Genomic DNA, 26,102 nt, shown 5'->3' with positions numbered 1-26,102 from the left:
AATAATAGTATAATTAGTAAATTATAGTAAATAATTAGTAAATAATAGTAAAAAACCAAAGTTGAGTGATAAATCTGTTGAGTTCTTTATACACAACATAATGTGCTTCCTTTAGGATTTTTAAAACAAATTAACAATAAATAAATAAAAATTAAAATAACTGTATGGATGACATACCAACAGTGCAGGACAGATTCTAGTAGTTCAATAAAGCAGAAAAAAAGTAACCCCCAAATCCAAAAAGAACACCCAAAACTGCAAACTAGCTGACTCATCTAAGTGGTCACTGCACATTGAGACAGTTGTTTTTCTAAAGTAGCTAGTTCAACACAGAAGAGCACTCAGGGAATACCTGATATAATTTCCAAGAGCTATGTGAGGTTTTCCTAGCAGAATTTGTCACGTTTTGTTTTACTTACTGCATTTATAAAAAGAGCAGTAAGAGAGGAGGACTGAATTAAGAAATCAAGTTAGCTAACTGAAAAAAAAAAGAACTATGATGAAAAGAATAATATGGAGAACATTAGGAAAAACACTTCCCATGTAGGAAGCACCACTGAAGATCTTTACAGCAAACTTTTTCAGTTTTCTTCAGAAATAGCTCTTTCATGGAATTAAACTTGGCCTGCATATAATCTTCATTAAGCTGCTTCATAGGATGCCAAGCGAAAATGTAGGAAAGTGAAGGCCCAGATTTAGTTCTGTTTATATTTTGGCATGGTTCAAAAATAAATTCAATAGCTCAACTAGCAAATTTGCTTTTTTAGAATGCTAAGTTGTAATAATGTATGACAAAAGCAATTGAGAAAAGTAGCACAATTTCCATAAAATGTTATATATTTCTGTTTGTATCATCAATTTATGAGACATGATATTTAGCAGAATAAAGCAGATCCTTATCAATCTGTAATGCATGCTCTGCCAAGCCCTTTACAAAGGCAGCAAATTCTAAGTTAGCAGGATGCTAACAAAAGCTAGGAAAATACTTCACAATCAAAAATCAAGAAGATTTCTTTATACAAAAACAAAAGTTGAATTGCTCTTATAAACTAGATACAAATCAATGAGAGAAGGTTCGAAACAATCACTTAATCACTATGCGATTTTATTCTTATATTTGCTGATACAATACACTTTTCCTTAGAAATGCTCAGAGATATTTCTGTAAATTATTGTTATGCTAATTGTATTAGAAAGTGATAGAATGTCAAATAAAATCTAACTAATTAAAAATGACTACTTTGTGTACCAATGTGTAATGAAGAAACCAAAACGAAAATGAATTTGCAAACCAATTATAAAAGACAAAATAAAAATGGAATAAGAACTAATACCTGTTATATAATCATCATTTAAAAATACAACTGAAAATACAAATAAGATATAAAAGAACATTTGAAATTGCAAAGAAAAGTCAAAATAGAAACAAAATTTGCAAAGAATTTTGATTCATCATTCTGATACAGCACGATTCTTTCATCTCCTGATATAACATGATTTCAGAAAGAATTGAATACTGATGTAGTTTCTTACTATCAATAACTGCTTTTGGAAGTTACATATTTCAAAAAACACATAATATTTTATGTATGCTCACATTTCAAATAAGAAAGTAGAAACCAACTGATTTTTCAATCTTTGAATGCAGAGATTTAAAAAAAAAAATCTGCAAACATTTTCTGGAAAAAAGTAAAACTGCCAAGAATTAATGTAGAGGATACCTGTTTCTTAAACAACTGCATCTACAATATTAAAATCTATCCAAAAAGGTGTATGAAACTGTAGACATCACGGTCCTCTTCATGTAATCAAATCGGGATGGACAGACTTCTGGGCTGGCCTTATTCACATCAATTTGGCTTCATGTGAGTTTAAGTGCTGCCCATAGTAACGAAGGTTTTCTTCTCTGGTAATCGCTTTCCTGACTAACAACATTCCATTTGCTTCATAACATATTTCAACACATCAGGAAAAATAAAATTGCACTTTAAGTTACCAAATAAGTCTGTTTCATGTTTCCCAAAATACAAATCACTGAGATGACGACTCAGCTGAACATTAGATGAGTATTCAGTAGAATCAAAGTACAGTAGTATGTATTTAGGTTGTAAGTAAGCATGGCACTGAAAGCAAGATCTTACAGATACAGAACTATAGCACTTCCCTTGGAATAGCTCTGAACTGTCTCTGAAAGGGGCAGCAAGCTCCACTGCTGCTTCACTGGCCCCACTCCATTTGCCTACAGTCCCATCATTCATCTTTACGCCAGCAGCTATACTGAGCAGAGCCAAACTCTGCTGCCCTTGCTCCCTGCAAAGCCAATGCAGGGAGACAATTGAGACAGCGAAGACACAGTGACTTCCGAATATGAAGGCTTTGCTGGATGCTCTGTGGCCTAGCAATGTACTTCCTTCCTAGCCATGTCTTTCCCAATTTGAATGCTCTTACCTCGTACAAAAGCTATTCCATTCCTCTAGTCATATGTTACCTTTGTATCTCTTAGCTCTACTACACATCAGCACTTGACCAAAAGTGACAAACAGGGCACTACTCACAGAACTTTTGTGAGTTTGAGCCTGATCTTTAACTGCTCTTTAAGGTAATTTAGTATATTTTAATTTATGTTAACTTTGTTGTATTATATAACCACAGAGCTTGATTTTCACCCCCAGCCCCCACTGAATTATACAGCATTAATTGTTATGCTGTGTATACGAATAATCCTCGTAAGAGTTTACACCTTTAGGAGAGTTATCCATCCGCCTTATTTAGAATATTATTTACTGTTTTGTAAAAACATTAGGGTTATTAAACTCAAGCCAAATAAAATCTATGTTAACATAAAAAAAAAAAAAATTGCCATTACCCGTAACTGAGATTTTTCTCCAAATATATAGAGGGCTGCTTGCCGTCTCAAAAGCTGACTTTGCAGAAAAGTGCTGCTACTGTAGGAAGTGGTGTTATCTTTCCCTGCAAGTCTTGCACCAACATCAATGAATGGAGTCTGAGTGTTGATAAATCGGTTGCTTGAACGAAGACTTGCCCATACACCTTCATAAAGATGAAAAATATTTAAAAACCTCTTTCCATGAGGCATTGGAGATCATAATTATTAAGGCATATGCTAAAACACAATTTGGGAAGTAGAGTGCTTAAACATGTCATTTGCATCCCTCATAGGGCATAATTAACAGCACATACTGGAAAGAAATATTTTCATAACAAAAATTGTCAAAAGCATCCTACTGCATTGTCATTTAACCTAAGATACTAATCAAACTCTGCACAGCACTTCCTATTGTAGAGAAAATGGTTGCTATGATATCAGTAATACAATGATAAAATGAATCACAACTTCCAAGTAATTAATGTGCATTTAAGTGTATGGAAATGAAATTGCTAGCGTTGTTCTTTTCAGAAGTGGGGACAAAAATTTGATGTATTTCCTTGTCAAAGGCATATTATTTTTGAAGTCTATCTAGTAAGAATATTACATAATTACTTTATTCAAAAACGGAATTAGTATCACTTAAAATTCCCTGTTACCTAGAATGCTTCTGTTCCTTTCGCCCTACACAATGTAATAGTATCAACCATATTGTATTATAATGAAAATGTATGTAAGGATGACCGATTCAAATATTACATTTCAAGGATAAAGTATTCCATATTTACTCTTGAAATGCCATGATTAAAACGCAGAATGACATGAATTTTAGTTTTTAATTGTCCATGTATAATGAACAATTAGAAATGAAAATGAATTGAAGGAAGTTCTTCTTTTAATCACGTGTTTCACGACTATATTCTAGCAGATGTGACTATGGTACAGTTGTGTGAGTAGAGAGAAGGATGCCTAGAAGATCACAGTCTTACAGTTTTAATCTGGCAGTGAGATCACCATTATTCTGGCAGCAGGGCATGGTACAGAAATCCCAAAGCTAGCAAAAACATGAGCTTGAAACAGTGCAGTGTGACGTGGAACCACAGACTTGCATCTGAAAGCAGCACAGCGATATTTGAAGGGCATTCTACCAACCTAATAAGCTCTACCTCTCAATAGCATTTTTAGCTTGCGTACTGTGCCTTGCTGATGCAGCTATATTGTCATTTCCAGAGAAAGAAATTCCTACAGCACACAGACATGCTCTGATCTGATCATGCTTAAGTAAGATTCATGATTTCAACGTAAGATAAAGTAGTGATAAACCAGATTGCCAAGGCCTGTTTAGCACCAGCAGAAGAAAAGACAAGTAGTAAATATTTTTGTTTCTTGTGCCTTAGTTAGTAACAATGATTTTGTGAGACTGTTTTTGTGTGTCCAATGTGAGGTATGTGAAAGGTACTTGATTTTCAGAATATAAATAGCACTACTTGAAAATCAAATCCCTTGAAGCATACTAAATTTGGCATTCAAATGGCAGTGTGAAATTCTTTAACCCAACATGCAGTAAATCAGATTATCAGAAGAGACTCTTGTCCATAAATCTGTGAAGCAAGATATCCAAAAGAGGCACCAGAAATACCTCGTAGTTGTAGAAATTTAGATATACAGTACCAAAAAAATCCTCCAACCCCTTCAGTAAAATCCAATAATATGCATAGTTAACATTTCTTGCACAGAAGAAAAAAGCTGCATATAACAGCAAAATTCCACTGAGATAGCTCAACCAGCAAAATAATTTTATTCTATTTTTTAGAAGCAGGATTATGTTTCTATTAAAGAATAATTTTGTACAGTAATCCTCAACAGGGACTTGTCTGTACAGTTTAGCTTGTCTGCCTGTCTGGCTGCTAGTCTTAGATGTGAGCAAATGAATAGGCGTAACTGACAATGGTTGGCTAGGAACTTACGAATTGGTAACAGTTCTAAACAGTTTCCACTTCAAAACCAGCCAGTTTTATAAAATACCTCACACAGAAAAGTAGTATGTTTAGTATAAATTTTTGTTCCACATCTGAACTACTACAGATGAAATAATGAAGACAAGCAGAAATCACAGCAAGCATTTAATAAGATAAATAATTTCTTGTTCATTTGGTATGAAAAAATGCTAGCTCCAACACAGACAACTGTCCCCAAAGATGATATACACAAAAATACACAGTCACACTTTCTAACATTTTACAAATGCAGGCCATCATTAGCGCCTGTAGAACATTAAAAGCAACAAAACTGGTTACAAATAAATGCAGATGAACGTGTTTACCAGTGATAGATAACAGTGATTAAAAGACACAATTATATTTCTATTATATTTCTATTCTAATTTTGCCTAGTATTTTTTGCCTTATTTTTTGTTAGCAGTATCTAGCTTTCATTATTTGGCATGTATCATATTATTATGACTTTCTAATTTGGCGGAAATAAATTTTTCCCTGTTCACTAACGTTAACAATAATTTTGGAAAGAAAGTTCATTGACTATGTAACAGTATTTCTTAGCTATTTTACTAAAGCAGTAGCAGTACTAAATGCTCTTTTGCAGAATTAATTTTCTGCTGTTTAAAATTTTCACACAGAAAATTTTCTATGTATCACTCCGCATTAGATCTTAACATTATTAAGGAATAACACGGCTGATCACTGTCACTGTATCATACATTCAATGGCCAAAAAAACCCCAAACAAAACAAAACCACAACACTGAACTAAAAAACCAAAATTTTGTTAATGCAGAATCAAGGCTTTCTGTCAGTATCACCTTCGCGTGTATTAAGATATTGTAGTAGTTATGGAGATGGTAGAAAAGAATGTGCTTTCAGGACACAGAATACAGTACCTTGGTGGACTCTTCCCTTAGTTGCTGATTTGGAATTTGAATGAGTGAAACATTTATCTCTGTACCCAAGCACTGGTAGATAACAGTTAAGACAGAAGGAGGAGGAATGGAATGCACATTGCAGCGAGACACATTGCAGGAGAAAAGAAAAGGGTTACTTATTAATTTCCAAAGATCTAGTATATATTGAATTTCTGTATAGCGCATGATTTATCAGACAGCACAAATCTTAGTCATCACAAGACAAAACATCAATCAAGCCAGAAAACCAATATAAAATGGGAAGGAAGTACCCATTTATCAAAAAGGAGTAATTTTCATTGTCATTGCAATAGTTTCAAACATGTAGCACAGCCATCATGTATTTTTCCATAATTACAATACCGAAGGAAATGTAACGATTAAATCATTCTGCTGAATACTTTATTGAAAGCTTCTATCCAGCTGAAAGTTAGCTTAATTAAAAATCCCAAACCTTAGTGCTTTTTTTAAAAACTGTTTTAGTCTATTTTAGGTACATAATTTGATGGACCTCAAAATCAAATCAGAGTGCAAGATGTTAGTTCTATACAACCTACAAACATTTTTAAAGGACTGTGTAGAAGTATGTGATTTAGAAAACATGTAACATCCATCACACAAAGAGATTTCCACCCCCCTTGCAAAAATTCACATTTTCAGTGGGAGCCTTATATGCTATCAGAGGGTGTATTTTTTGCTCAAAAGCCACATCAACACAAGCAACTTCTTTTAATACAAATATTCTATTAAAACATACTCGAAGTATTAATGTCTCCTGCTTTTAAAATAAATGTCTGAGCTGAGTCTGTATTTATTAATTATAAATATCCTAGTATTTTTCCAACAGCAGCAAATCATACTGAGAAAACATTTTATTCTACTAAATTACACAACAATGCCAGGTAAGAAGTGCTGTTCTGTAGAACCACACTATACTTATAAAGTAATATAAGAAGAAAAGGTATGTATTTTGAGTGAACTTACAATTCTTATGAAAGATATCAACCAAGCTATTGCCAAAAAAAGGGTCCAAGAATGAAAATATATTATGAAATATAAGTATTTGGCCAAATATTTAAGATCAGAAAAAACTTAACTGGGCTTTAGGCAACTACTTTGTTAAAATGTTCCAGATAAAGTAAAAAACTGTACCTGACAAGGACACGAATATTCAGGACAATTGATGAGTATTCAGAACAATGATGATTTTTAAAAATGAGAAATACTATTCAAGCACGGGCACATATCTTTTAACTTGAATTTTAAAAGGATGTGTATTAAAAATACATTGTCTGGCACAAAAAATATAAAATGTCATTTTCAATTGGTGTATCATAGCTGAACCTGGCTTTTGAGCCCTGGTATGTGAGAGAATAAAAACAAGCAAAGAAAGAGGGATCCAGAATCAAAACCACAAAAATAAGTGCTATTGTATTTTGTACAGTGTTGATCATAATCCATAGCTGCTTGCTATGATAAAGCAAATAGCTAACCCCATTGTCTTTTTTTTTTTAAACTTTGCAATAATAAATAATGTGAATCAATTTATTTGAGAACAACAATTTTAGAGATTCTATATACTTTGTGTATTTTAGAGTTTCTTCTAAAAGAATTCTGTTAGGTAATCTAAAAAAATTAGCGTTTACTTCTTTACAGGGAGATACTCCCTTTCCCTGTTCTCTCTTACCCTGTCAACTTCTCACCTTCACTAGGGCTCCCATTGTACTTGTCAAACATTCTTATGACTGTGAATAGAGTGCAGATACTGGGCTGTAATTACACCTTTCAGATATATAGAGCAGGTGTGGCATCAATCCAGCAAGACACAAGATAACTTCTCTGCCCTCTTCCTGATTACTGCTGAAATTTAGCCAAGAGACTTCAACATCCAACAAAACAACACATCTGTGACCTAATACTGCCTTGAGCCTCCTTTTTTCTTCACTGAGTAGCAACAAACTCATCTTATCACACTTACCACAAACTCTAACCCCAGAAACCAGCAATAGTTATTTCAGTAATCCTTTTATCTTCAAAAGACAACTTCCATACAATCAACCAGCAAACTTTCCCTTACTTATCTGAAGCACCTTCACTGCCCCTCAGCACCACTTCACTGTTGGCACTTTTGTCCCAACACAAGAGGATGGAATACAACCAAACGTCTGCTGTCAGCTACTCAGCATTTTCACTATTTCAGTACAAAGTCAAGCTGGGCACAGCCACCAATTTACCTAACAATTCCAGACACTATTAACTCCTGTTCTCTTAGGTGCCTAGCCATTTTACCTATCCAATTAAAATCACTATGTTTTTTCATCTCCATGTACTACAATAACAAGACAGTGAGCAGAGAGCATAAACAGAACTTCTAGATATGAAATCTGCATATACTATGATTAATGAAAATGCACAAAATTTTCCATTCTTTGATGATCACCATTTAAATGCCCTTCCTCTCTTCCCTTCTGCTACACTTCTCACATAACTTCTGTATACAGCTCTGAGTATTTTCCTTTCCTCTTCCCTTTCTCCCTCCCTCCTGCTTTCTTCCTTCCTTCATTTCTCTAATCCTGTCCATCTCTTTTGAAAGTTTTTCTCTACAAAATTGTTTTATTCTTCCACATATGAAGCTACAGTTTTTCTATCACACAATAATTTAGGTTGGAATGGACCTCAGCAGGTCAAAGTAGGTCTAACTAATTTTAGATCTTTCGGCCTTTCTCACTCCCACCTCTGAAAATCTGAGCTGCATTTGCTGCAAGATGGTTAATGCACTGCTCACAAAGCTGGAAGGAGTCAAAAAGGAAGAAAAGCAACTTTTGGATGCTTAGAAATAATTGTAAGAGCAGCCTTCAGGGCTAAAAGGTAATTAATGAAATATAAAATGCTTCCTTTTGGAAAATAGATTCATCCCTATCCTAACAAACACATATTTAAGGAATTTGATGCACTAATTTATGCATGTATTGTACATAAAAAAATCATAACAATTTCATCAGACTAGAAGGGTAAAAGTAGTTGGAATCCACTTCACAGAATGAAAGTTTCTTGTAGAAATGACACTGATGAGCCCTTGTACCTAAGAATAACAATTTCCAAAGAAGGCACTGTATCTCCCTACTTCTTACAGCCTGGCAACATAACTCCCTCCTTTACCTAGAGTAAAATTTTCAGATAGATTATTTGTAACTTTATGAAGCATCAGCTAATCTTCAGCCAAATGCTGGAATGATCTGTAATTGAGATTCTAAAGTGCATTCCATCCTAATATAAGATATGCATTTTCAGGCCATACATTTTAGACAAATTAAAAATATGGATGAATCACAAAGTAGTTAGAAACATAATTCCTAAACCAGTGCTTAATTTTCCACTAATTTCCAACACGAAACAAGCTTTATTTCAATGGTAAGTAAAGGACTTAAACAGAAATTAGATACTTAAATAATGTTACAGACTGAGGCTAATCTGTAATTTGTTTTGTTTTTTCATAGAGTAATGAATTGGTAAGCAGTGTAATTATTTTTATTTTACTAACATTTTGTTATCATTTATTATTTCAAATAATAGACTTTGAGCTAGTCTTACTAACCTCCTCGAGCAAAGCTATTGGATAGATTTACATCCAAATGTCCTGGCACTACCTGCTTAAACACAGTAGACATTCTTGAAGCCCTCCTTTCAGTGCCTAAAGTCAGCCAAAAAAAGAATAGAAGATTAAAAAACCTACAGTGTTACTCAGACTAACACTTAACATAACTGAAAAAAATGCCCTTTTTCACACAATACAGCTAATTCTTGCCAATTGTACTTCAGATTTATTTTTTAAGGCACATGTATACATTGGCAACAGTATGGAGATGTTAGATACAACTAAGCAATCAACATATTTTACAATAAATGAAGCAAAGCATGCACACTTTGGGAATGGTGTTATTTTACAAGTAAAGCCACTGTTTGGCTATATTAGGCCAATCACCTGGATAAGACAAGACAGACACAATTTCAAGTCACATACTCCTCTTTCTAAGACATTATCTTCACATAAACCTTACCAGGTTGCATCACAAAATAACTGAAATAAAACATGGATTCATTTCTTCATGGTTCCACATATGCATAATTCAAACAGTATATTTTGAAAGAGTTTTCACTGCAAGTAAAGCTCTACGTGGAACTGACATTAAAAGCCCATTATGAGTATGTAACACACATGAAAATGCCTATATACCTGCCATTGCTGCTGTAGCTTAATAGTGCATCTGTTCATATAGAATCTGAGCTTGCAATCTTGTATTTTCTCATTATATGAAATAGAGTAGTATTTCGCATTCTCTTCAATTTGGCAGTATCTTATTCAATATACAGTTTTCAATATGCTTAATTAGTTATAAAAGACTTTAAAGTGGATCTTTGCTTTTGATTCTGTTATATAATGTAATTGTTGCATTTGATATAAAGAAAAACCTGGAAAGATTTGGCATCTTGATATTCTGGAGAACTTTATTTTATTTGTTCCCAAATCATAATAAATTACTAATGCCTCACAATTGGCCCATCATACTCAAGTGAATTTAATCAAAAACTATGACCCACAGGTGAATAATCGCTTATTGTCAGATTAAGAATACTGAAAAATATTTTGGAAAAGATTATAAACATCCTTTACATACGGAAAACACATTCACTGAAACTAAGAGTGAATAAGCTATCTGGAAAGTGCAACAATAAAGAAACAACAGAATTCGTATGGGACAAATTGAACTAACACCAAATCAGAGAAAACTCACTTTTCAACTTAGCCATTGAAAAGCACTATAAAAACCAATTTTACCTGGAGAGAGAGCAATTGTTGGTCTAACAGTGAGAGTATTACTGCCATTCATTTTGCAGTGGACGGATATCACATTCAGTAAGGCTTGTAGGTATTTTTCCTGTTCTATACTGCTTGAAGATTCTAAAGAAGCAGGAGCTAGAGTCACAAGAAGAATAGAATACGTTAAAATACAAGTAATTTATAAATACAAAGAATAGCAAAATAACAAGCTTACTATGTAAAGCAGAGCATTGAAAATGTCATGGTTTGTCTATCCAAGGTTCAAAAAGCCATTCCTTTGATGACAAAGAATGCTCAGATGTTCATCACCTGGCTGCAGAGCAGCACCCAGCAATGTTCTCTTGCATTCCACTCCATAAAGCTAAACTTCTGAAGTCTATTACACCATGGTTACTACTTAAAACATTCATCATTAGCCAGTGATCAATACAAACAAAATGGAGATGATGTAGTTTTCCCTTCACTCTCAGAACGAAAAGTAACGTTTCTAAGTTTGTGCTACTTGTCAGCAAGTTTCAGCCTATTAAAAAAATGTGTGGAGAACAGATAGAACTGTGTCTTTAACAAAAGTAAGTGATAACTCAACCAGCTCTTCCTCATTCCAGTAAAGGAAGGTTACTTACCTATAACTGGAGGTTCCTTAAGATATATCGCCCATTTACTGAAAGTATCCATATATCAAAAGACATGAGTATTTATGCACTCTGCTGCATTTAGAGACATCAATGGACACAATCTACATGTCCTTCAGGTACCCTACCCCCAGAATCTGACCTTTTTAATGGAATAAAGAAGAGAGAAAAGAGGATGGACAGCGCATGCACACCTGGGTAACACATGTCAAGTGATCTCCACTTATGAAAAGTAACGTTCCTGTATCCTAGTGACAGTCCACCTGCTCCTTCACCAGTAGGTAACGTCAGGAAGTGTCTTCCCACATGCTTAGGTAACTTGTAGGAGGTGCACAGGAGTTCCCACAACAGTGCAGAATTGTGAGAACCACAATTCCTTCTCTGAAAACCTCTGAATAATCCTCTACATGCATGTAGTTTCAGATGACTACTCTACAGATCTCAGAAACAGAACCGTTTTCCAATTGTTACTGATGTTGCTTAAGTTGCTGGAGACATGGAGAAGGACCATTTCAGAGAGAGAGAAGCGGATGCAAAAGACTGGATGAAAGCAAAGCCAGAGAGGAAACAGACACAGTTTAAAAACAGAGGGCAGAGGAAAAAAAAAAGCAAGATGAGAAGGTATGATGCTCTAAGAAAGTACTGAAGTTAAACAGACAGTCCACTTAGGACAATCTTAAGACTCAAAAAAGTTAAGAAACCAATAACAAAAAATAGAATCAAGGAAAACCACCCCAAAAATAAGAAAAAATAAAAAAAAAAATCTTCACCAGAAAAATTCCACCCATTTATGTCCAGATGCAAGGACTTAAAGGAAGGGAAGGAGATGAAAGTCAGGTCCTGGGCCATACTATGATGACAAAAAAGTGTCCAGTCTCAATGAGTCAGCTTTTTTTCAAATGCCAAACAAAATTTTTTGAATTCTACTTTATTGCAGCCAGCTCTGGACTCACTATAGGACAAAAATGTCACAGCTGCTTAAACCAGGATTTGGTATCTTGACCACAAGAGCTAAGATTTGGAATAAGAGATAGAGAGAGAGTCAAAGAATTTGATTGAGCACATTTTGACAAACCACAATGGTAATTTATAAATAGTTTTCTCCAGTGATGATCCAATTAGATTCTATGCTGGAGACTAATAGACAGTAACCTAATTAGCTGGAGGTGGCAAAAGAAATTTCAAGATAGCCCTGTTAAAATTAGTATCCAAATAGCCCTCTTAAAATTAGTGTCTGAATTGGAAGTACAATTAGGAAGTGATTAGAAAATGTACATGCAGGAAACATCATGCTGTTTCTGTCTGACAAAGTGGAACAAGCCTGGAGAAAAACATTATTTTCTCTTCAATTCTTAAGCAGGGTTTACACATCTGAAATCCACTTGAATGATCTCTGGGTCTCCTAGTCCTTGAAGCAATGCCACAAAAAGTCAATTTAGGTCTTAACAATTTAGTTAAATGAAAGGAAATGAAATGTCTAAATGAAAGGATAATGTCATTGCCACTTGCACTTACAAAGTTTTATTTTGTGAAGAGTATTGTGTGTGTTTTAGGAAGGAGACTCAGGAGATGAATAGCTTGACTTATATGAAAGTCTGTTATTGAACTGGGCAGATATCTGAATTTAAAGATTGTGGGCAATAATGTCCTTGTGAAAGACTGTAGATGGAAAATTTGCCCTTCATCCTTACGACCAATCATCCCTTCACACAGTGCTTAACAGCATTCTAAAGGGATGAAAGACTACTGGTGACTCAAAGCATGAACCCCTTACCTGCACAGGTGAACAGGGATTTCTATAAAATGACTGATATTTTAAGTGCTGTATCATATATGAAGGCCATCACAACAGCATAGATTTAAACAAAAGATGGGGATGGAGATCCTGGTAGCAATGTTATAAATCCCAGGAAAGAAATGCATTGCTTAGTAATGCAATAAGATTGCCTCAGCTGCTAATATGTGCTCTATATGCCTGGTTGCAGGTTGCTCCATCTTTATGTTACAACAGGACCTAATATAGTCAATAATCCAGCCTGTATCAAGATAACTGTTCTCTTGGATAGTGTTACTACATACAAGAAACATAAATGGTCTTCCTACATGGCAGTTGACCAATACTTGGTAATTCAGGTGTAGAATGTCATATTTAGAACTACAGTGCTCTGCAAAAAAAAATTCCCAGAAAGGCCGAAGTGAAATTCAAAAACCAACTTTCATGTTTCAAAGAAACTTTTGAGAAGACCTGTATACTCTCCATCTCATATTCAAACATCTGTTCATAATCCTTTGTGGACAGACGTTAGAAAAATACAATTCTGTTGCACGTGTAGTTCCATAAGCAATTTATGCATTATTTCTCTAAAAAATATGTTCTGTGCTTCTTACATAACATATTGATCTCAACTATGCTTTGAAAACTTGCTTAACACATGATGTAACAGGAAATCACAAAAATGTTCATTAAGTTCCAGCAGGTCCTCTTTGTTTCTGTTTATCAATCCAGAACTGCCTAATGAAAATCTACTCCTATGAAATCTCTGCTTAGGAAGGTATGCATCTGTCAACTTGAATTTAACTTAAGATTATCTTTGTCCTCTTAGTTTACATCACAATGCGTTTTTCAGTATAGACATTCCTTCATTGTACACAACTCCTACTGAGGCAAATACATGCACCTGTGTATAACTATCTTTATTGATCAGTTTTGTTTCACCAAGCTTCAACTTCATTACAAATAAAATAACTATCCTATAAATATCTTTCATTTTTCTTGAGTACCTTCCTGAGGAGAGTCTCCATTTTCTTCACATTTTAAAAGAAACAGTAACTCCAGAGGCTAATGTCTGACAGATTGTCAATCAGATTATCTATTGCCTAATATACTGCTGGAAGTATGACAATTACAATAGGAATATAAAAGACTATATAAAATTAAAAAAAGAAACCACCTACAAAAGCAATGAGATTACACACAGGAAAACGTGCTTTAATGGGTCAGGCTTTGAAGATCTTGTTTTGGAAGGCTCTCATACTCCCACGCACATAGAAATTATAGCTACTACAGAAAATATGAAAGTGTGTGTCTTTATATAATTTACAGACTATTCCTCCAGAATTTTTCCAATTTATTCTATTTATACCAGGTTAAAGATGCCTGGCCAGTATTTCAGCTAAGGCAATCAGTATTAAATCAGTCTATAAGACTAACATTTGAATTACTATGCTTAGGATTCACACCATAAATCTCCAGAACAACCGGTGTAGCTCACAGCTTTGGCAGCTGCTATGTTAATTATTGGTAGTACTTCACTGATTCATTTTATGAGTATTTTCAACAAAAATGCATTATATAAAACTCAATTCATTATTTTGCTCCTCACTCCAACTAAAAAATGCCCCACAAAACACTGAAGAGACACACTGAATCAATGCTATAGCAGTGAATATTCAGCAGACAATTAGTGATTCACAAATTAGCGTTAATAGCCAGTCCAGACACTGTCTGATGTAAAAAAACATTTTTCTAATAAGATCTCTGAAATTTTGAGATTTTAAAGGTGAATTTGATATACACAAAACCTCATATAGCTAAATATTACATCTGATATAAACGGTTCTTTACAAGTAATAAAATTGTGTTTTTCATAAAGATACTCTGTGAAGGAAAAATTCAGGAGGACTATCCAGAAAATATTGAAATCATGTAATCTTCAAACTTTTATGCAACTTGCACATATTCGTACAGCATGCTTGTTACAGGTTTTGAAAAATTCTATAGAACAAACTATTCAGCAGAGTCAAACCCTTTAATTGCGTTCTAGTTATTATTGGGGTGAAACACAAACATAAACAGGACTGAAGAATTTCTTTGCTACCTTAATGAGTTCCTGGTATTCCAGTTCTACCTCTCATTTTCTTTTTCTCAAAAAAGAAAAATCATGGCCTAATTCTAGAATAATTTCTAAACAACTATCAGGTTGATTAAAGAGAATACTGACTTTTTCTTCAGCAATATACTAAATTCACTCTTGGCATGAAATTAACTCCGAAGAAACTATCAGCATAAGAGATGGAAATCCAGGCAGTTACAATAAGTATCCTAAACACTGCCTGTGAATGATGAAAGTCAACTCATGTTCCAAAACTAATGTTGCCCTAATACGTTATATTCCAGGTTGATTAAAGAGAATACTGACTTTTTCTTCAGCAATATACTAAATTCACTCTTGGCATGAAATTAACTCCGAAGAAACTATCAGCATAAGAGATGGAAATCCAGGCAGTTACAATAAGTATCCTAAACACTGCCTGTGAATGATGAAAGTCAACTCATGTTCGTTCCAAAACTAATGTTGCCCTAATATGTTATATTCTTCTGAAAAATTAACTATTCTGACAAATCTTGTACTGGTCCAATCTTGATCACACAAAGGAAGAGATTTACTTAATGCAAATTTAAACTAATATTACCATGAAAAACATGAGAAAATCCAGTGGATAATGATGTCTCTAATGTTTTATGTAATCCTCTATTAAAAGGGACAACATACACTCATTACTTAAACCAGTGCAAAGGAAAGATAATTTAAGGGAAACAGGGGAAGTTGGCATTGCATTTGGCAGATGCCAGCTTTAAACAAAGACTTTTGGTATGTATATAATCTCCTTTCAAACTATTCATTGACTTTTTTTGAACCACTTTCATACCATTCAGGATCTGCTTCTTGACATACAGTAATTAAACTGAATTAATATAGTATCAGAAAACCATTCATATCCTGAGACTTTTGATTCAATCGTATCACTGATTTCCTCTAGAAAAATAAGTATTTCTACATAAAATTACTTATACAGAAAGCCTACTGCATCAACTTACCTGTAGTATGTGTGTTTTGGGATTTGAAGAGGCCAACAACACCTTTTCCATGAAAGCCCCCCGATCTAAGTAGAAGAGTACTGTTTTTAGTGTTCTTCCAACAGACAACTGGTAGGCGATTGTGACGGTAACAGCGAGCAACTCTCTGCAGACTGCTGTCTTGAACAGATTGAGGTACTACCAGAAGCCCAGGATAACTGTATTGACAAAAAGATGAAAAAAATTGAGCAGCAATTAAAATTGCTTTCAAAATTTTAAACAATGAAAAAAAATTCCTAAAATTACAAGCTGAATATACATCTTAATGAAAATACATCTCAACTGTCAGAATTATTTTTTATTTAGTAACTCTCATTTTTAGTCTAATCCTAGCAAATATATTAATTTGTAAAGAAAACTGCCTTTCAAAAACACCTTTAATTACAAAAAATTTGTAAGACTATCACTACTAGTCTCTTTCCATTTAAGGTTGTATTTTATTTGCTAATATTTTTCTTCTTAGTATTATCTCTTATCTGTCACTATAATGAAGCCATATTTTTGAGCATGACAGAAAAGAGAATTTTGAGGCATGCAAATGATACAGTAGTTTTGTTTTGACACTTGTATATGAAATATGAGCATCGAAAGGAAAGAATGCTAGATTGCCTAAAGTATCACAACTAAAACAATAGTTTTTGGTTTATGTCAAAATACATTTAAATTTTACAGTCAGATTCCTTGGAACAGTGTATTTGAAACTGCATTTTTGTGTACTTTTTAAAACACTACAATACATTGAGAGATTAGGAAATTCACTGATACAATAGCTTTAAAAATAGAAAACCCAGCAAGATGGTAGTTGTGTTCATGTTAGTGCAAGAAGGATTCAATACGAAACATTATTTTCTATCTCCTCCAAAAAATATTCAATTTAAGTGCCAATTTCATATGTTAAGAAGAAACTAAGACGAGGAGCAGGGAAAAATTAGTGCTTACTAAACAGCTTTGTTCCTCTACAATATACACTGTTCCTGTGAATTCAGTTCTTTGACATTTATTGAACTGCCCTCATACAAAACCAACGTACATAATATTTACAGTCTACTTAAAACACAGTAACCAAATTAATATGGCACTAGATAAGTATTTACATCCTGAGATTTGTAATCCACTCAGATATATTATCTTTTCCAAAAAATCCTATAGAATATTAAAAACCGGTGGGTTTAAGGGAGGAAAGAGTTGTCTGCATAATGTTCAAAGCATAACGAAAATGTACAGATTTAATGCCTTCATATACATTGTACTCAATGGTGATTGAAGAAAACCAGTTATTAGTCTGTTACTCTAGATAAGTCAGAAAACAAGAAAGGATCTAACATTTTCTTGTGTGCCCTTCTTCCATGAAGAACTGGCAATTTCATTATTCATAACGAAAGTAATGACTAGCCAAAACTGGCTTTAGAGAAGCAAACGCTCTTCTGATATGACTCATGCAGATATGCTTTTGTATTAAAAAGAATTTTTGTGGGTAATGGTAGTAAACTACATCAGCTTTCACAACAAAAAAGGAGTTAGTAACATTCATGTGTTAAAACACAGCACGTGACTTTCAGCACGACAAACTTTTAAAGCAGTGTAGATACCTTCATGAATTCAAGTTTAAAACATATTTTTTATTTGAAGAAAATAGTTATGTGTAATTGTTTCTGAGGCTTGCTTTTTTATTTAGGAACAGAATAGATTTTATATGCAAATATATTACATAAATAATTTCCAGTAGCAACACAGCAAGTTATAGAAACCATACCGAGAGAGTGAGTTCTACCAGGTAACTTTATTGTTACTAAGCCAAGTCAGAAAGCTGAAAAATAGCCTAATGATTTAGACATCAGTGTAGAAAGCCAAGAGAAAGAAACTCCTTCAAAAGGCAACTCAGAGTATCTAGGTTAGTTTCCTCCAAAAGCCGCAGGGGCACTCTCTTTCCACGGGCTATAGAAAGAACCTAGGAGGGAAGACTTGTGTTGTCTGACAGAGCTTCTGGGGCTCACTTCTGGCTACCATTGCTGGCATTCTTTCCAAATCTGATGAATACATATGCAGCCACCAGAAGATGAATCTCTGAGTGTATTTGAATACAAATAGCTTCAAGGTCACTGGTTGAACACTCCTACTGTAGACAAAAATTTTCTCAGATTAAGTTGCTTAAATGGATACATCATGTGGTATGTGTGTTATGTCATCTTTATTTTCAACTACTTGACTGAATTGGTAAACTCACCTCCTGCAAAGTGAATACATCCTGTTCAGTGCAGTTATTCTTAAGTATTCTGTTTTTGAGCGAGAAGAGTTACTACTGATGGTCCCTAGTCCCAAACGTTGATAGTCTCTGAAACAGGCTCTTTCTACTAATTGCTCCATTGTTGATTTTTCTGATGCTTTCAGCGTACCACTTGTGTGCAGCTCGCTGTCATCTGAAACTGAAGTTAAACATCTTTAAGAGTTTGTTATTGGGGAGGCCAGCAGTTACACAGAAAATGATGCTATTTTCTTCTGAATAAAATATTAGTTTGTCTTACTGCCAGTGACAAATGACAAGAACTAATACATACAAACCACAATTTATAGAAATTATAAGCAATAAAATAATATTTTAATCAGGAAACCTGAATATACTGCACAGTTACCTATTGTACTTATGACTGGCATGGCTGACAAGTCTTTTGCTAAAATTCTGGAAAAAGTTATCTCATATATTCATTTGAGCTGAACCAAAGGCAGATAATCTTTCTTTCAACAGTTTATGAAAACCTGTTAAACTCACAACTGCTACACAAAGATGTACACAAAACAGAATAATGAAAAATGTGCACATAAATTCATTAAACATCCAAGATAAAATTGATTTAAACTATCTTCAAAAGATGTAACAATCTTTTTAAGGCTTGGTTCAAATAAAAAAATGTTTCTGTGTCATAATTTCACAACAAATGACTGTTCGTTTCTTAATGCCTCAGTTTCAATGTCAAACAGTAGCTTTCTGCAGCTGTGCACGTCAGCTGCACCTTCCAAAGCACAAAAACCTTTAACCATGAGAGATAAAAACCATGTCACAAGTTCAAACTACACTGAAATTCAAGTCAAGCAAGGTCTTTGTACAAAACCTGCCACCTGCCTGTTACTGACACTTCCAGCAGATTTACTGTTCACAGCATGTATCAGTTACTTGCTACCACCTCAAGCATTGAAATAAGTGCATATGAGGGGAAGTATTTCTTCATGAAGGAGGCACTGAAAAGTATATAAGGATTTACATTTAAAACAGGATTTTATAAAAATGGAAATTAAAATTTAAAAAATAAAAATTATGATACAATTAAAATTTTATTGGTAGTAGACAACATTCAGAATTTACAGGAGTAGAACCCACATACATTTTTTTTGTGCATCTTAGCATAAAAGTTAAATGAATAATTTTTTTGCCCCTGCAGCTCATCAAACAAAAATAACAATTCTCTATTTGACCTAAATAATAAAGAGTTTAACTCTGTGGATATCTCCTCTTTTTTCTGTGTTTTCATATTTGTCATGGTAAGTTACAAAACATTTACAAGTATAAAGCGCACTAACAAGAAACAAATTAAATGAGTTTTAGAAAGAATTTTATTTCTGGGCATACAGAAACTTGGTATTTAACAGTTTTGAATGGAAAGCTATAAGTGACTCAGATAAGATGGGGGTGCATTTTTTGAAATATTTTTTTTTCTAAATGGATTTTTCTCTCACAAAAGCAGGTATATTGGTGATCAGAATTTCCAAAACATTTTCCTATGCATAAAAAGCTAGAGGTTATACAAGGTCATATCAGTGTCCTTAACTTGAAGAGGGAGATGAAGATGTATTGCTGTCTCAAGTTCAAAATGGATTTTTTTAAATTTGTTTTTGAAAAGAGGAGGAATAATCCCTCTAATTTTACTGTTACTGAGATATGACTGTAAAAGTGGGTTTTACAGTCTCCTATTTTATGAAACACACCAGTATGATCACCTATAGAAAACAGAATTTAGTAGTGATGCAATTCTAAACTGTGAAAATAAAAAGATGGGGAGGAATTGGAGGGAAGTTAGGTGTTCATTAGCAACATCTAATAACTATAGAGTACTGTGCATGGCTTTGGAAATCACATTGCAAGTTTTACGTGGACCAACTAAAGAGGACTGAGAAAAGAGCAATGAAGATGATCAGAAGTCCACCAAGACTAATAAACAAAGAACTGAAAGAACTGCAGATATTTAATATCCAGAAAAGAACAGAGAAAAGAAACATTACAATAGTCCATAAATATATTAAGCACTGCAAACAAAATGAAGGGAATCATCTCTTCTATATGTATATGGTGGCAGAAAAAGAAGTGAAGGCTTTAAATTGTGGCAAGGAAATGTTTAGGCCTTAATGTCAGAAAGTTGCTTGTTTTTCTGCAGCATTAAGGATGGTTAAACATTAGTACAAATTGCCTAGGGTTGTGGAACCTTCATCTTTGACAGCTTCTAAGAAAAAGTTAGGTAAACATCTATGAGGAACAGATTAAGTATGTTGATCTTGCCTTGGGGCAGAGAGATGGAGTAGATGATCCCTTGAAATTTCTTCCAGCCCTATCTTTAACATTTCTTTTTTAAGACAATGCATCACCTGCTGCAGATAGTTCCCATTTGCTTCATTGCTGGTATAGAATCATAGTTTCCTATACTTCAGTTTTTGAGACTTGCAAACAAAAGTCATTCACAGCAGTCAACATAAAAGAAATTGCAGTGATTAAATAGCAAATTGTACTCTGTCTGAAGCAAAGAGTTACTACTGTTGTTAGCTGACTACACCTAAGGTGTCAGTGCAGCGTAGAGAGAAAAAGAAACTGTCAGACTTTGATCACCTTACACATTCCCAGTCACAACATCTGGAAAGCAGCAGATAGGAAGCCTCATAATTTATATTTTTATATTTTTGTTAGGACTATCACTAATGTTTATATAACACCTATGTTCATGGAAGAATGTAGTTGTTTTGTACGTCAGCAACGCAAAAACTCTTAAAATTTCTTCATCATCAAGAGAAGTACGAATACACAGGCATGATTGTGCTTGGTGGCTCTGGGCGAAGGACACAAAAATCACTCAAAAATCATGCAGGTACAGCCTGCAGAATTGCTTCTGCCCCAAAGAACCTGCAACATCAGAACACATACAAACTCAGCACTTAAGAAAGATGCTGGAAATTCAATTACGATTGTAATTTTTCAGAACTGTAAAGACATTCTGTATTTTGTAATCCTTTCTTTTTGCCTTTTTTCCACCACTTTTATCTGGAATGAAAGAAGAGAATCAATATTTTTTAGCTTCCCTAGAATGGCTTTCTTCCATTTCGGAGAGAACAGAGACAGTGCAGTAACACAGTCCTGCTTCAGACAAGTTTTATATATCTGCTCATAAGTCACATAAGTTGCCTTGCTCACTGACCAAATATTCAAAAGGAAAATTTGGCTTGTTTGATGCTTTGAAGAAATTACTAGTGTTTGATAAACACTTTGTTATGCTACGAAATGCCTTTTTTTTTTTTTTTTTTAAAAAGAGAAAGAATGGTATGACAAAACAATACCTGTTTATGTACAGGAGAATCTGGTTCCCTCTAGTGGTTTATTATAAATTAGCACTGGTCCAGATAAGGATATACTGACAGCAGCACATGGTAGGAAAAGAAGTATTTGGAAGAAAGTCAAACTCCACACCATCACATGAACTATACAAAGTGCCCAAATCACTTTCTACCTTCTGTCCCCAAATCCTTTCACCCAAAATGTGGAAAAATGGTCTTTTCAGTAGTAATGACTTCTGCTGCTTTCAGAAATCATTTGCCACTTCCACATCCGCAAAAGTCTCCCATAGTATTTGCTCTTTCTTGAATCTCTCCAATTACTGCTTCCTCATCGTAGACTAACTGCAGATGTCATGATCTCTAAAGATAAATGTAAGCTATTTCTGTGTTGTTCCATTTATACTATTACGATGTAAAAAATGACAAAAAAAGATACTATAAGAAAATAGTTTGATAATTAAAAAATAATAATCTAGTATTTTTCTTTACCACTGAATGAAGTCAACTTCCTCTTCTGTCTCATCATCACAAAAGAAAACTAAATGTACATATTTGAAACCTTTCTCTTTCCTGTCTAGGAAGACTCTGCAATTTCTTCTTGAAGATATTACTTATTCAATATATTGGAATGGAAGCATAATAGCATAGACTTATCAATCAACATGGAAAAAAATGTTTTACTATTACCAGAGATATCATCATCTTCATTCCAGCCTGGGCGATTTCCTCTTTCTTCCACTATTGTGCCTGTCTTCTTCTTTAATAAATATTGGCGTCCAATTGTCATCTTCCCAGCACGTTTTGCTCCTTTCACAATGCTTTTTGAGAAGGTACTATAAATTCATAGCAACAAAAATATTTAGAAAGATGCATATGATTCTCCCCGATAGCATGTACAGATTTTTATGATGAACCCACTTACCCAAATAAAATGTATTTCATAATTTTTCATTTAATATAATGAAAAAAATTATAACCTCTTTCTTTATTAATTTTTAAACACCAATTTTATTATTTTGAGATAAATTTGCATCTATTATGTCTAATGGTAATGAATAAGCAGCCATCATCTTTTTTTAGGTATTTGTATTTTGCTAGCAATGTGATAAATCTACAAAGTTGACAAAGTAAAGGCAGGAAAGACAGAAATTACCTTAAAGTTTTAGGATTCCATGACTAGCTTGGGATTCTACTTTCCTGTGTCAACAATGCAATAATCAACAGAGAATCACAGGAACTATCACTCTGGAATAGACTAATGAGCCATCTAGTCTAGTAAAAATTAACGTATAACATGAACTTCAAAAGAGGACCCAAAGCTCAAACTCTAGATTAAAAAAGACTAGGACAACTGTACAGACTGTACTGTGGGTAGAATTTATTCCAACCCACATTAGGTTATTAATGTATAAAGTCATACACAAGAAATCTGGTTTTTATGTTGGCATAGTTTGCATAGCTGAAGATGCTACTTACATTGTGTGTTTCAAAATGTAACAAGATGCCTGTTCAAATTTACTGCAGCCAGAAATTTGGATAAATAATATATGCCTATACCAAATTGACATGTATATCATACTAATTTACCTTTTATTCAGTAAATATAAAAAGACACAGAATAGCAATCAGTTATTTTGACTTTCCTGAAAACTGCTTGAATGATCTGCATTTCTGCAAAGCTGTCAGATTGTTCAATGTATTTGACTAATACTAAACTAGAACATCAGTAACAAAAGAAGAAGAATGACTATACCGGAATGAAGTGTTCTTTTCTTTTTGTTTTGGTAAAATTATCTGTGGTGCTGTTTGCCCAGCTGCAAATGCAAAAGTGCTGAAGATAGATTGAGGGTAACGGAACTTCATTAACTGTTTCTTAAATATTTCCACCACTTCAGGACTTACTTCTTCATCAAATGCTACTTTAATTAACTGCATATTAAAGACATGACATGTTAGAAATGGAAAAAAAAAAATTATAGAATTAAAGAAATGGAAAGATCCTAAAATATACTAGCAAAATTCCCACACTTATGCAGTTCTATGGCCATTGGAAAATACAAATATATGTACATATATCTTATTGATTTTGTGGGATATTACACAGCTTATTAATTTTTTATTTTTTACATTTATGTCCTAATACTAAGGTATTTTCACAAGAAGCATCTGGAATTCTCATAATACCAAACACAAAATATTTTGGTAAATCCAAGTAGTAGACCTGGCACTAAGATGTCTACAACAGTTCAAATACTAGTCACGTGGGACAGCTCAGCTTGGAAATATCCTGCCAGCTCTGCCCATATACTGGGAACTAAGGTTGGTAACGCACTACAAAGACTCTCATCAAACCAACAATTTCAGCGTTCGTGTGTCACAACCATTACACTTCCATTACTTGGTCATTCCAATTTTTGCCTCATCTTGCAAAGTATAGAAAACTGCTAATAATAAAAATGTAATGGTGAAATCTGATCCTTAAAAAGAACTAACCTTGTGTTATTCAACACTGATCCATCCACCCCACTAAAAACGCTTTTTGAAAGGTTTTGGGAAAAAAAAAAATCCCATCATCCTCAGCCAAAAGGATGACAGTCAGCAATTCAGGGGCGGGGGGAGGGGAAGAAAAAAAAAAAGAGAAAGAAAATAGGGAATCCGTAAAAGGGCCCAAAGTACTTTAAGAATTTGCAAAACAGTAAACAAAGAAATATCCTAGAGCTTTATTTCTGAGTGCATATCTATACACCTTTTGAATGTCTTTTGTTTGCCAGCTAGAAGGTGGATTTCATCATTGCTTTTTTAATTTCACTTGTTTTGTAAATACTTTCCAAATGACTAATAACTTTGTTGTTCTAGGACCTCCTTGAAAAGAGCTCTTGAATCTTTAGGGGTTACACTGATTTGAAGTTTTAAAGACATTAAATAGCATAACTGCAGCCAAAACCTTCTGAAAGTCATAATTAATAAACAAAGAGGAGGGGCTATTTCATACTGTATTGAACTCTAGCTGTTACAAAGGGAACAGAAAGTAAACTGTTGGCTGATTGTTTTTGTTCTCATAACCTAATACAAAACTATGCTAAACAAAAGCAAAGACGATGTTTGACCAGAATCCAGCACTAAAACCACTGTGTCTGTATTTAGCACATCGTTGAAGCATGCTAACTATTCTGGTAAAAATACTTCTGGAAAATAAAAGTCGTCATGAAGTCCTCTCAAAAGTCCACAAGAACAACTTTCTTTCGGTTGTTTTACTCCCTTGTATTCCTTATCTTACGCTTTTGAATAGGATATTGAAGGATATCTAAATAATGTCCATTATTGTAAGGAACTAGTAAAATGCTGATGATCTATTTTATTATGTTTGCAAATGTTAGAGATATTGTTCTCAATGAAAACATACTTCTGCAGTCAGCCAACCCAACAAAATATTTCATATCTTAAGTACTGCAGTCTACTTTCAGCCCATGATATAAAATTATTTGCCTTCAACTTTCCATCTCATAGGGTTTGACCACAATTAAGATCACCACCAAGAAGAAACATTTAGGGAAGACTTCAAAGACTTCATGATTCCTAATTCTTAGAAGTCCATCTCTGTCAATCCCTGCAGTACATGCTTCTGCTGAACACACTGAGGGGGATCCTACAGACAGGGAACTACCAGGATCCGTGCAAGTCATACGGAGGCTCACTGGTTCTGGCCAATGGTGGCTACCCTAAAGATTCCTGGAAGTGCAGCTTCCATGTGAGACGTACCATGATTTTCTCCCATGGATTTTTACAGAAAGCTGGTCAAGTGACAAGTCTTGAGAAGAAAACAGTATTTATAGCTTTTCCATATTCATTCCATGCAGCTGGAGGAGAGAGAAAGCACGTTTCCACTGCCTGCCTAGGGCTCTACTTACTCACATTAAGAGTTTCTGTACCCAAAATAGCCCTTTAATGGATCCAAAATAGAAAGGTGAGGAAAGGAGTGAAAGAAATCAAATATGAAAATGGTAACCCTTTGTAAATATCAACTGGGCCAAGAAACTCCACGGTTTCTATGAGAGGACTGCATTCTCTATTGACTTTACAGGGAAGAAAACTGAACTCTTCACAAATATCAGGACAAAGTACTGCTCATAAGTATTTTGAGCTGACTGTAAATTTTTGCAAAACTTCCTTTTACCTGAAAGGTAGCTGAAGTGATCTGCAATCCTTCCTGCATACTCTGCTGCAGCTGATTCTGTATAGTGATCTTCTTCTCCTTCATAACAGATGCAATAGGAAAGCTCCGGATCACCGTCTGCTCTCCAACTGAGGACCATAAAATTG

At 34.2% G+C, this 26,102-nt stretch overlaps 1 protein-coding gene across 1 annotated transcript in view; it reads right to left on the bottom strand.

The window, feature by feature from the left end:
* Nucleotides 1–2,866: 2,866 nt before the first annotated feature.
* The window catches only part of LOC104074332 (myotubularin-related protein 13-like), a gene marked incomplete at both ends in the record, with an annotated part of 45,334 nt that continues 22,098 nt past the window's right edge, over nucleotides 2,867–26,102 (bottom strand). Inside the window, 8 exons of the mRNA XM_009574412.1 lie at nucleotides 2,867–3,051; nucleotides 9,399–9,494; nucleotides 10,641–10,778; nucleotides 16,155–16,351; nucleotides 18,418–18,616; nucleotides 22,470–22,615; nucleotides 23,536–23,711; nucleotides 25,957–26,084. Of these exons, the coding sequence (XP_009572707.1) occupies nucleotides 2,867–3,051; nucleotides 9,399–9,494; nucleotides 10,641–10,778; nucleotides 16,155–16,351; nucleotides 18,418–18,616; nucleotides 22,470–22,615; nucleotides 23,536–23,711; nucleotides 25,957–26,084 (1,265 nt within the window). The remainder of the gene's footprint in view (nucleotides 3,052–9,398; nucleotides 9,495–10,640; nucleotides 10,779–16,154; nucleotides 16,352–18,417; nucleotides 18,617–22,469; nucleotides 22,616–23,535; nucleotides 23,712–25,956; nucleotides 26,085–26,102) is intronic.

Source organism: Fulmarus glacialis, unplaced genomic scaffold, assembly GCF_000690835.1.
Source record: "Fulmarus glacialis isolate BGI_N327 unplaced genomic scaffold, ASM69083v1 scaffold26863, whole genome shotgun sequence".
Lineage (NCBI taxonomy): Eukaryota > Metazoa > Chordata > Aves > Procellariiformes > Procellariidae > Fulmarus > Fulmarus glacialis.
Note: the sequence above shows the minus strand (reverse complement) of the source record. Positions and strands in the feature narration are given on the sequence as shown.